The 13446-nt window shown below is 41.4% G+C and overlaps 1 protein-coding gene across 7 annotated transcripts in view; it reads left to right on the forward strand.

The window, feature by feature from the left end:
- AKAP13 (A-kinase anchoring protein 13) overlaps positions 1 to 13446 on the forward strand; it is a 521925-nt gene that overhangs the window by 227206 nt on the left and 281273 nt on the right. For all 7 annotated transcript variants that reach the window (XM_053717637.1, XM_053717639.1, XM_053717640.1 and 4 more), the window contains one exon: positions 4595 to 4778. In XM_053717637.1, coding sequence (XP_053573612.1) covers positions 4595 to 4778 — 184 coding nt within the window. The remainder of the gene's footprint in view (positions 1 to 4594; positions 4779 to 13446) is intronic.

Consider the following 13446-nt stretch of genomic DNA (forward strand, 5'->3'; position numbering starts at 1 on the left):
AGTGACCTAAAGTGTTTTAAACAAATTTCTGGCTGTTCCATCGTTCAAAATGGATACAATCAGATCTATTCTGCCCCTAGTTCAAGAGGGGCAGTTCATGACGACAATAGAAGGTTGCTTACCTCCATGTTCCAATTCACAGGGACCACTTCAAGTTCTTAAGATTTGCGTTTCTAGACCAACACTTCCAGTTTGTGGCCCTTCCCTTTGGTCTGGCGAGTCTTCACAAATGTTCTTGGGCCGCTACTTGCAGTGGCCATATCCAGGGGCATTGCTGTGGCGCCCTATTTGGACAACATCCTAGTTCAGGCACTGTTTTTAAGCCTTGCAGAAGATCATTTGAGGGCTCTTCTTTTCTTGCTCCAATCTCACGGTTGGAAGATAAACTCATGAAAAGGTGGAGTTCCTGGGCACGATAATAGACTCTGTGGACATGCATAAGGCTGTCCTAAGGAAAAAGTAACATGTAATATGGGTAGACTTCATGGGCCTTTTTGGTTCTTATCTACTGTCAAATTCTATTTTTCTATGTCCATAAAAATATTTCTCACAGATCAACAGCGCAGGAAGATTGCGTCCACCTGTCTTGCCCTTCAGTCCTCCTCAAGCCCTTCGGTGGCTCAGTGTATGGAGATGATCAGGCTCATGATCTCCAGCATTGACGTCATCCCTTTCACCAGGTTCCATCTCAGTAAAATGGACCCGGGTGGAGTCTCTCCTTCCGATAAATATTCTGGAACTTCAAGCAATTTACAATGCTCTGAGTGCATGGCCTCCTCTGGGGTCGTTCAGCTTCTTCAGATTCCAGACCGACCTTGGTGGCTTACATCAACCATCAGGGGGGTACGAGGAGCTCCCTAGCAATGCGGGAGGTGTCTCAGATTTTGGAGTGGGTGGAGTCCCACAGCTTCTTGCTCTCAGCGATCCACATTCCAGGTGTGGACAACTGTAAAGCAGACTTTCTCAGCAGGCAATCCTTCCATCCGGGGGAATGGTCTCTTCACCCCGAAGTGTTTGCGGAGATTTGTCTCAGATGGGGAACCCCGGAGATGGATCTCATGGCGTGCAGACTCAATTGCAAGCTACCTAAATACGGATCGAGGGATCCCCAGGCAGAGCTCATAGATGCTTTAGCGGTGCCTTGGAGATTCAGCCTAGCTTACATTTTTCCACCGTTACCACTTCTACCTAGTGTAGTGGCACACATCAAACAGGAGCGAGCTTCGGCCCTCCTGATTGCTCTATCGTGGTCGCGGAGGATGTGGTTTGCGGATCTGGTGGGGATGTCATCCTCTCTGCCATGGAGGTTACCCTGTCACAGGGATCTGCTGGAACAGGGTCTCTTTCAACATCAAAATCTTGTTTCTCTGAGGATAACTGCATGGAGATGTAACGCTTAATCTTAACCAAGTGAGGTGTTTTTCTGAAAGTGTGATTGACACTCTCGTTCAGGCAAGGAAGTCACTCGTTGTATCTACCATAAGGTGTGGAGGACTTACTTGTCCTGGTGTGAGAAGCATGGATATCCTTGGCACAAGGTGAAGGTATATCCAGGATTCTGTCCTTTTCTCCAGGAGGGTTTGCAGAAGGGTCTTGCCACTAGTTCCTTAAAGGGACAGATTTTGGCATTATTATTATCATTTATTTGTAAAGCGCTGCCAAATTTCATAGCGCTGTCAGTCTTGTTGCACAGGAGACTCGCTGAGCTTCCTGAGATTCACTCTTTTGTTCAGGCTCTGTCTAGAATCAGGCCTGTCTTTAGGCAGTCTGCTCCCCCATGGAGCTTAAACTTGGTCCTTAAGGTATTGCAGAGGGTTTCGTTTGAGCCTATGCATTCCATTGATACTAAGATTCTGTCCTGGTTGGCTATAGCATCAGCATGCAGAGTATCTGAGCTTGCTGCCTTGCAATTCGAGCCTCCTTACCTGGTTTTTCATGCGGATAAGGCTGTCCTTCACACCGGTTTGGGGTTTCTTCCCAAGGTGGTGTCTAACCGTAACATCAATCAGGAAATAATTGTTCCTTCTTTGTGTCCTAACCCTTCTTCTTCTAAGGAGAGGTTACTTAATAATCTGGATGTGGTTCAGGCCTTAAAGATATCTTCAGGCTACAAAGGATATTAGACAGTCTACATCTCTTTTTGTGGTGTATTCCGGGAAGCTCAAGGGGCAGAGGGCCTCTTCTACTTCTTTGTCTTTTTCGTTGAGGAGCTTGATTCGCTTGGCCTATGAGAGAGTTAAGCCTCCTCAGAGGATCACAGTTTATTCAACTAGAGCTGTGGCTTTGTCTTGGGCCTTCAAGAATGAGGCCTCTATGGAGCAGATTTGTAAGGCGGCTACCTGGTCCTCCTTACACACTTTTACAAAGTTTTACAAATTTGATGTTTTTGCTTTGTGGAAGCTGCTTTTGGGAGAGAGGTTTTACAGGCTGTGGTTCCCTCAGATTAGGGTCCGCCTTTTACCTCCCGGTTTCATTCAGTGTCCTCTAAGCTTGGGTGTATGTTTCCCAAAAGTAATGAATGAAGCCGTGGACTCTCCTCCTCTTTAGATGGAAAATTATGCTTTCCTGATAATTTTATTTCCATCGTGGGGAGGAGAGTACATGGCTCCCACCCGTAACTCCAGTGTGCGGACCTAAATTTAATTTTTATTCTTCTGGCACCATTTCTACCCTGATATTTCTCCTACTGTTCCTTGTTCCCTCGGCAGAATGACTGGGGGATGAGAGGAGTGGGGGGAGGTATTTAAGCCTTTGGCTGGGGTGTCTTTGCCTCTTCCTGGTGGCCAGGTTCTTAATTCCCAAAAGTAATGAATGAAGGACTCTACTCCCCACGATGGAAATAAAATTATCAGGTAAGCATAATTTATATTTTTATTATTGGGTCATACTATTCTTTCCCTACAAAATGCCAGTGAACTAATTTATTGTATTTTCTATTCTGTTATTGAAAACAAAAATAAATACATAAATATTTAGCATAAGAAAAATCTGACCTTAAAGGGACAGTCTAGGCCAAAATAAACTTTCATGATTCAGATAGAGCATGTCATTTTAAACAATTTTCTAATTTACTTTTATCACCAATTTTGCTTTGTTCTCTTGGTATTCTTAGTTGAAAGCTTAACCTAGGAGGTTCATATGCTAATTTCTTAGACCTTGAAGGCCACCTCTTTTCAGAATGCATTTTAACAGTTTTTCACTACTAGAGGGTGTTAGTTCATGTATTTCATATAGATAACACTGTGCTCGTGCACGTGAAGTTATCTGGGAGCAGGCACTGATTGGCTAAACTGCAAGTCTGTCAAAAGAACTGAAATAAAGGGGCAGTTTGCAGAGGCTTAGATACAAGATATATATAGATATAAGAGTAAGAAGAGGGAACCAGGCATGGACAAGGCCCTGACAGGCGCACGTCTGCAGGTTTGTTGCGTTATCTTATTCAGAGATGATTTACCTGGTATTTTGGGGCTGAACTGTCTTTTTGACAGGATCATGCTGATATACTACATGATATTTTTCCATTTTTAACTACATAGTGAGCTAAAATAAACTGCAACTTTAGTGGCACTGACCTTTCAAACAAGCAAGATATATATTTTTTCTCGACTGTTGTTCATTCTTAGTTAAAGGGACATGAAACCCACATTTTTTCTTTCATGATTTAGAAAGAGAATGCAATTTTAAACATCTTTCTAATTTACTTCTATTATCTAATTTGTTTTATTCTCTTGATATTCTTTGCTGAAAAGCATATCTAGATAGGCTCAGTAGCTGCTGATTGGTTGCTGCACATAGAAGCCTCATGTGATTGGCTCACCCATGTGCATTGCTTTTTCTTCAACTAAGGATATCTAAAAAATGAAGCAAAATAAATAATAGAAGTAAATTGTAATGTTGTTTAAATTTGTATGTTCTATCTGAATCATGAAAGAAAGATTTTGGGTTTAGTGGCCCTTTAAGTATGTCCATGTAGTGTATGTTCTTGTCTTTATCTTAAACGTGTATGGTGAGTACACATTAATCTGCCTTTCAGAATACACAAGATTATCACTAGGGGCGTGTAAAAGAAGCCAGTCTAGAAGGAAGCTACTGTTTTAAACAAACATTAAAGGTATAGTCTAGTCAAAATTAACCTTTCATGATTCAGATAGTGCATGCAATTTTAAGCAACTTTCTAATTTACTCCTATTATCAATATTACTTTTTTCTCTTGGTATCTTTATTTAAATAAGCAAGAATGAAAGCTTAGGAGCCAACCCATTTTTGATTCAGCACCTGGGTAGCGCTTGCTGATTGATTGCTACATTATAGAGGAACAACTTTGAAATGCTGTGAAAAAGCAACAACAACAAAGTTAAAAAGTGCTTTGTTGTAAATGAAATGTTTTTAGCTGCAGAGTAGTGTAATGGAAAGAGGCAAGATTTTCATAACTGTGCATATGGAATAACCAGCAAATGTTGGTTTTAGCCCACCGATGTTAAAGTAGGAACATCCTTTTTTAAGCTCTTGAGCTCTTTGACATCTCTTGCTTTTGGAACTTTATTTTTGCTGGTGTTAGGCATTTTGTCAACCTGTGAACTGTCTTGTATTCCAGATGGCCACCTGCAGGAGACGTTGATGCACTTTGCAGCAAGACTGGGTCTTTATCAACTAGCAAAATTCCTCCTACAACAGCCTGGTGGCAGAAAAGCTTTAGCTGTACACAATAGCGAAGGTGCTACGCCTTTAACCCTTGCCTGGGAAAGAGGCTTCCAGAAATTGCATCACCTGTTATCAGAGTATGTCATTGTTTTTATATTTGTCTTTGTTTTACTAACAATAGGCTCACAATTATACTGAGTCTTGTTCTTTTCAGCTATTAAACATAGTGCTGAGCACAGTCACCTTTATCAGTGTAAATTATTGTATTGTTTTTATTTCGTTCTGCAATATTTTCGTACTGAAGAAAAACGTCTTTGATCAGTAAAATATTACATGATTGTATATGGATAATGTATTTGATTTGCTTTTGTTTCAGGCATTTAGAATATGTCAGGACATTTGTTTATAAGCGTACTGGTTTATTTGTTTAGAATAAAACCACAGTTTTCATATTTTCATAAAACAACATTTTAAGAATGGACATTCAGAATGTCTCTCATCTAGCTGTTGATAAAACTTGACATTTTTAGAATTACGTTTAAGAATCAATCTCTCTCTCTCTCTCTCTCTCTCTTAATAGTAAACAAATATATTTGACTTTTCATCTGGGGTTATTTTAATTGTCTTTTATATGTAAAGGGATACACAGTAGTACACTGTAACATTGTTTCTTCCTTAATGTATTTCCAATGACTTGTTATACCAGCTGCTGAGTATAGAATATCTGAGAAATTGCATTTTCAGGTTTATTTCTGTATATGAAATTGCTGTTTTTTTGCTTTGAAACCACAGCCTATTGAAATGGGTTGAGCTTGCAGGTAAAATGAGATCTCATTATGATATCACTTTCCTTATCTTATATCTGTTTGTAAACTAAAGCCCAATACTTAGAGAGAACAATGGACAATTATTGTATTAGTTATCTCTTCTACATCCCACTAGGAGTGTAATTTCTTCTGCTGGCTGTGTTTACACCGCCTGTCAATGAGCCTGGACGTAGGTCCAGAAACTTTCAGTATAGGTGGGGATACCACAAGCTAAATCAGCTATTTCAAATGCCCAAAATAAGGGTAAACTAGCTACTTGTAAACAATTTAATACACTCCAGCAGGTAAAATAGATCATTGGGAACAAATTAAAGGTGAGAACAGTTTTGGGTATACTCTCCCTTTAAAGGAACAATCTACTCCAGAATTATTGTTGTTTAAACAGATAGTTAATCCTTTTATTACTCATTCCCCAGTTTTACATAACAACACTGTTATATTAATACATGTTTACCTCTGTGATTACCTTTTATCTAAGCCTCTGCAGACTGCCCCTTATTTCAGTTCTTTTGAAAGACTTGCATTTTAGCCATTCAGTGCTGACTCAAAAATAACTCCACTAGAGTGAGCAAAATGTTATCTATATGATATAAGCTAGCCCTGTCTAGCTGTGAAAAACTGTTAAAATGCAGTGGCCCTCAATGGCTTAGAAATTAGCACATGCGCCTACCTAGGTTTAGCTTTCAGCAAAGAATACCAAAGGAACAAAGCAAATTTGATGATAAAAGTAAATTGGAAAGTTGTTTAAAATTGCATGCCCTATCCGAATCATAAAAGTTTGATTTTCACTAGACTGTCCCTTTAAGGAAAAAAGGAACATGACTGTATTTAGTGTTGTAATTTAGTTTTGAGAGCATATACCTATCTATATGTCCAAGCATGTGCGTCATTCTCTCTAGTTTGTTTTGTGGTGCTTTTTCTATACATACATTAGTCTCTAATGGAAACTGACATATTTTTAGAACAGTACCCCAACTCAGTAAAATGCTGTGGGCTTTTGTTATAGATATGTTTTATTATTATTATTATTTTTTTTTTTTAAAGGGCCAGTTTAATGCAATAGAATTGCATAATCAACACATGCAAAATAAACAGACAATGCAGTCATACATGGTTTGACTTTCAACTGAGTTTTTTTTTTTTAAGACTTTATTCAGAGATGTCATGAACATTTATCACATAGTTGAAAATACAACCAAAATATAACTTAGTACAGTACAAATTCAGTTTAACGAATGTATCTCATGATAGTCTCTGGTATTCAGGACATGTACTTTATTCCTTGTAATAAGAACTTATCTGCAGAGTCCTTGTCTTTATTTACTTCATAACATCTCCTCCACGTTTTCCTCTTTCCCTCTACCAACCCTGACCCTCTTCCACTCCTCACTCTCTCCATCCGGAATTATATTACTCCATCCATATTGTATACATATGATCTGAAAAAAGTAAAGAGGTCAACTCACCCACAACAGGTTTAATGACAACAGTATTAATATTTCCCAAATTACCTGATTGACTCTCTCCCCGGTAATAACTCATCAACTTTTGTGTCCTCAAATTATGTGGTATTTGCTTCTCTGTCTGTGTGTGGTAGCCTCCATTTACCTCCCACTGTCTTCTAGTATGTATTCTGTATTTCTTAGCGGGTACATAAGTTGTTTTTGCATGGATTCTTTTAGGCTGAGTATATAGGGTTCCCATTTTTTCATAAATAGTTTGGTTCTTCCCTGCATCTCTCTTATTGTGCCTGCCAGTTCGTATGTCACTTGTTTCAGCATGTTGGATTCAAGTTGAGTGTGGGGACTGAGTTGTGAATCAATTTATTAAATATGAACTTCCTGGCTTGCAAGATTATTTTGCTGACTAATTGTCTCATGGTCTTGGGTAGTGTTTCGGTGCTGAAGAGAAGCACTATCATCTGAGGGAGAAGCTCAACCTTTATGTGGAATATGGTACTCATCCAATGAGTTATCATACCCCAGAACTTTCTCAGTTTAGGGAAGCTCCATCACATGTGTGACATGTCTGCCTCCAGCGCCCCACACTTTGGGCATGAACCCTCTGAGTTTGGTCTCCATTTTTTGAACATTTTAGGTGGAATGTATGCATTTTGTAGCAATCGAGTGTGGGATTCTCGAATAGCTGCTGATAAAGTTGTTTCTCCTGTTAAGTGTAGTCAGTCCACGGGTCATCCATTACTTATGGAATATTTCTCTTCCTAACAGGAAACTGCAAGAGAATTACCCAGCAGAGCTTGCTATATAGCTCCTCCCCTCACCTATCATAGTCAGTCATTCTCTTGCAGCCTAACTAGTAGGAAGCTGTGAGAGATCTGTGGTGTTTTTTTTAACTTAGTTTATTTCTACAATCAAAAGTTTGTTATTTTTAAATGGCACCGGAGTGTGCTGTTTATTCTCAGGCAGCATTAGAAGAAGAATCTGCCTGGGTTTCTTTCTATGGTCTTAGCAGACGTAACTAAGATCCACTGGCTGTTCTCATCTGAGGCGTGAGGTACTTTCAGAGAAGGGGAATAGCATGCAGGGCTCCCCTGCAACAAATGAGGTATGCGCAGTAATTTATTTTCTGAGGAATGGAATTGACTGAGAAAATACTGCTGATACCATTGTAAAGTAAGTTCAGCCTTAAATGCAGCGATAGCGACTGGTATCAGGCTGATGTGTGTGTGTGTGTGCACTGAATGTATTTTCTAAGGAATGGAATTGACTCTGAAAATACTGTAAATACTGAAATAATGTATGAGCCTTAACTGCAGTAAAAGCGACTGGTAGCAGGCTTGTAAATAATAATACATAACTTTTAAATGTATGTTTAAAACGTTTTACTGGCTTGTTAATCGTTTTTGTGAGGTACTTGGTGATAAAACTTATTAGGGCATGATTTTTACCACATGGCCATTTTTGTTTTCTGCATAGAAACAGTTTCTGAGCTTCCCCACTGTTGTAATATGAGTGGGAGGGGCCTATTTTAGCGCTTTTTTACACAGTAAAAATTCAGTCACAATCTGTCTACTTCATCCTCCATGATCCAGATCGTCTCTAGAGAGCTCAGGGGTCTTCAAAATCCATTTTGAGGGAGGTAATCAGTCACAGTGGTCCTGTGACAGTGTATTTGACTGTGAGAAAAACGTTAATTATATAATTGTTATCCGTTTTTGGGTACTAAGGGGTTAATCATCCATTTGCTGGTGGGTGCAATCCTTTGCTAACTTAATACATTTACTGTGAAAATTTGGTTGCTATAACTATTTTTGATCATTGTTATTTCAACTGTGTTAGTTTTTCTGTGCTTCTTAAAGGCACAGTAACGTTTTTTGTATTGCTTGTAAATTAATTTTGAAAAGTATTTCCAAGTTTGCTAGTCTCATTGCTAGTTTGTTTAAACATGTCTGACTCAGATGAATCTCTTTGTTCACTATGTTTAAAGGCCAATGTGGAGCCCAATAGAAATTTGTGCACTCAATGTATAGATGTCACTTTAAATAAAAGTCAAACTTTATATGTTAAGAAATTATCACCAGACAACGAGGGGGAAGTTATGCCGACTAACTCTCCTCACGTGTCAGTACCTTCGCCTCCCGCTCAGGAGGTGCGTGATATTGTGGCGCCAAGTACATCAGGGCGGCCCATACAAATCACTTTGCAAGACATGGCTATTGTTATGACAGAAGTACTGTCTAAATTGCCAGAATTAAGAGGTAAGCGCGATCACTCTGGAGTTAGAACAGAGCGCGCTGATAATGGTAGAGCCATGTCTGATACTGCGTCACAATTTGCAGAACATGAGGACGGAGAGCTTCATTCTGTGGGTGACGGGTCTGATCTGGGTAAACTGGATTCAGAAATTTCAAATTTTAAATTTAAGCTTGAGAACCTCCGTGTATTGCTAGGGGAGGTATTAGCGGCTCTGAATGATTGTAACACAGTTGCAATTCCAGAGAAAGTATGTAGGCTGGATAAATATTTTGCGGTACCGGTGTGTACTGACGCTTTTCCTATACCTAAAAGGCTTACAGAAATTGTTAACAAGGAGTGGGATAGACCCGGTGTGCCCTTTTCACCACCTCCTATATTTAGAAAAATGTTTCCTATAGACGCCACCACACGGGACTTATGGCAGACGGTCCCTAAGGTGGAGGGAGCAGTTTCTACTTTGGCTAAGCACACCACTATCCCGGTGGAGGATAGCTGTGCTTTTTCAGATCCAATGGATAAAAAGTTAGAGGGTTACCTTAAGAAAATGTTTGTTCAACAAGGTTTTATATTACAACCCCTTGCATGCATTGCGCCTGTTACTGCTGCGGCGGCATTCTGGTTTGAGTCTCTGGAAGAGACCATTCGCACAGCTCCATTGGATGAAATTATGAACAAGCTTAAAACCCTTAAGCTAGCTAACTCATTTGTTTCTGATGCCGTCGTACACTTAACCAAACTTACGGCTAAGAACTCCGGATTCGCCATTCAAGCGCGCAGAGCGCTGTGGCTTAAATCCTGGTCAGCTGACGTGACTTCTAAATCCAAATTGCTTAATATTCCTTTCAAAGGGCAGACCTTATTCGGGCCCGGCTTGAAAGAAATTATTGCTGACATTACAGGAGGTAAGGGCCATGCTCTACCTCAGGACAGGGCCAAATCAAAGGCCAAACAGTCTAATTTTCGTGCCTTTCGTAAATTCAAGGCAGGAGCAGCATCAACTTCCTCCGCTCCAAAACAGGAAGGAGCTGTTGCTCGTTACAGGCAGGGCTGGAAAGTTAACCAGTCCTGGAACAGGGGCAAGCAGGCCAAGAAACCTGCTGCTGCCCCCAAGACAGCATGAAGAGAGGGCCCCCTATCCGGAAACGGATCTAGTGGGGGGCAGACTTTCTCTCTTCGCCCAGGCTTGGGCAAGAGATGTCCAGGATCCCTGGGCGTTGGAGATCATATCTCAGGGATATCTCCTGGACTTCAAAACTTCTCCTCCACGGGGGAGATTTCATCTTTCAAGGTTATCAGCAAACCAAACAAAGAAAGAGGCGTTTCTACGCTGTGTACAAGACCTCTTACTAATGGGGGTAATCCACCCAGTTCCGCGGACACACGGGCAGGGATTCTATTCAAATCTATTTGTGGTTCCCAAAAAAGAGGGAACCTTCAGACCAATCTTGGACTTAAAAATCCTAAACAAATTTCTAAGAGTTCCATCATTCAAAATGGAAACTATTCGAACCATCCTTCTCATGATCCAAGAGGGTCAGTACATGACCACGGTGGACTTAAAGGATGCTTACCTTCACATACCGATTCACAAGGACCATTACCGGTATCTGAGATTTGCCTTCCTAGACAGGCATTACCAGTTTGTAGCTCTTCCCTTCGGATTAGCTACGGCCCCAAGAATCTTTACAAAAATTCTAGGATCACTTCTGGCGGTACTAAGACCGCGAGGCATAGCGGTGACTCCGTACCTAGACGACATTCTGATACAAGCGTCAAGTTTTCAAACTGCCAAGTCTCATACAGAGATAGTTCTGGCATTTCTGAGGTTGCATGGGTGGAAGGTGAACGTGGAAAAGAGTTCTCTATTACCACTTACAAGAGTTCCCTTTCTAGGGACTCTTATAGATTCTGTAGAGGTGAAAATTTACCTGACAGAGGCCAGGTTATTAAAACTTCTAAATGCTTGCCGTGTCCTTCACTCCATTCCACACCCGTCAGTAGCTCAGTGCATGGAAGTAATCGGCTTAATGGTAGCGGCAATGGACATAGTACCATTTGCGCGCCTGCATCTCAGACCGCTGCAATTGTGCATGCTAAGTCAGTGGAACGGGGATTACTCAGATTTGTCCCCCCTACTAAATCTGGATCAAAGGACCAGAGATTCTCTTCTATGGTGGCTCTCTCGGCCACATCTGTCCAAGGGGATGACCTTTCGCAGGCCAGATTGGACGATTGTAACAACAGACGCCAGCCTTCTAGGCTGGGGAGCAGTCTGGAATTCCCTGAAAGCTCCTACCAATAAATATTCTGGAGTTAAGAGCAATATTCAATTCTCTCCTAGCTTGGCCTCAGTTAGCAACTCTGAGGTTCATCAGATTTCAGTCGGACAACATCACGACTGTGGCTTACATCAACCATCAAGGGGGAACCAGAAGTTCCCTAGCGATGTTGGAAGTCTCAAAGATAATTCGCTGGGCAGAGTCTCACTCTTGCCACCTGTCAGCGATCTACATCCCAGGCGTGGAGAACTGGGAGGCGGATTTTCTAAGTCGCCAGACTTTTCATCCGGGAGAGTGGGAGCTCCATCCGGAGGTCTTTGCTCAACTGATTCGTCGTTGGGGCAAACCAGATCTAGATCTCATGGCGTCTCGTCAGAACGCCAAGCTTCCTTGTTACGGATCCAGGTCCAGGGACCCGGGAGCGGTGCTGGTAGATGCTCTGACAGCCCCTTGGGTCTTCAACATGGCTTATGTGTTTCCACCATTCCCAATGCTTCCTCGTTTGATTGCCAAGATCAAACAGGAGAGAGCTTCGGTGATTCTGATAGCGCCTGCGTGGCCACGCAGGACCTGGTATGCAGACCTAGTGGACATGTCGTCCTGTCCACCGTGGTCTCTGCCTCTGAGACAGGACCTTCTAATTCAGGGTCCTTTCAAACATCCAAATCTAATTTCTCTGAGGCTGACTGCATGGAGATTGAACGCTTGACTCTATCAAAGCGTGGTTTCTCGGAGGCGGTTATTGATACCTTAATACAGGCTAGGAAGCCTGTTACCAGAAAAATTTACCATAAAATATGGCGTACATATTTACGTTGGTGCGAATCCAAGAATTACTCATGGAGTAAGGTTAGGATTCCTAGGATTCCTAGGATATTGTCCTTTCTACAAGAGGGTTTAGAAAAGGGCTTATCTACTAGTTCGTTAAAGGGACAGATTTCTGCTCTGTCTATTCTTCTACACAAACGTCTGGCTGAAGTTCCAGACGTTCAGGCTTTCTGTCAGGCTTTAACTAGGATTAAGCCTGTGTTTAAGTCTGTTGCTCCGCCGTGGAGCTTAAACTTAGTTCTTAATGTTCTTCAAGGTGTTCCATTTGAACCCCTTCATTCCATTGATATCAAGTTTTTATCTTGGAAAGTTCTGTTTTTGATGGCTATTTCCTCGGCTCGAAGAGTCTCTGAGTTATCTGCCTTACATTGTGATTCTCCTTATCTGATTTTTCATTCAGACAAGGTAGTCCTGCGTACTAAACCTGGGTTCTTACCTAAGGTAGTTACTAACAGGAATATCAATCAAGAGATTGTTGTTCCATCTCTGTGTCCTAACCCTTCTTCAAAGAAGGAACGACTTTTGCATAATCTGGACGTAGTCCGTGCCCTGAAATTCTATTTGCAGGCAACTAGGGATTTTCGTCAAACTTCTTCCCTGTTTGTCATTTACTCTGGACAGAGGAGAGGTCAAAAGGCTTCGGCTACCTCTCTCTCTTTTTGGCTTCGTAGCATAATACGCTTAGCCTATGAGACTGCTGGACAGCAGCCTCCTGAAAGGATTACAGCTCATTCTACTAGAGCTGTGGCTTCCACTTGGGCCTTTAAAAATGAGGCCTCTGTTGAACAGATTTGCAAGGCTGCGACTTGGTCTTCGCTTCACACTTTTTCAAAAGTTTACAAATTTGACACTTTTGCTTCGTCGGAGGCTATTTTTGGGAGAAAGGTACTTCAGGCAGTGGTTCCTTCTGTTTAATGTTCCTGCCTTGTCCCTCCCTTCATCCGTGTACTTTAGCTTTGGTATTGGTATTCCATAAGTAATGGATGACCCGTGGACTGACTACACTTAACAGGAGAAAACATAATTTATGCTTACCTGATAAATTCCTTTCTCCTGTAGTGTAGTCAGTCCACGGCCCGCCCTGTTTTTACGGCAGGTCTAAATTTTAATTAAACTCCAGTCACCACTGTACCCTATGGTTCCTCCTTTCTCGTC

Source organism: Bombina bombina, chromosome 6 (assembly GCF_027579735.1).
Source record: "Bombina bombina isolate aBomBom1 chromosome 6, aBomBom1.pri, whole genome shotgun sequence".
NCBI classification, from domain to species: Eukaryota; Metazoa; Chordata; class Amphibia; order Anura; family Bombinatoridae; genus Bombina; species Bombina bombina.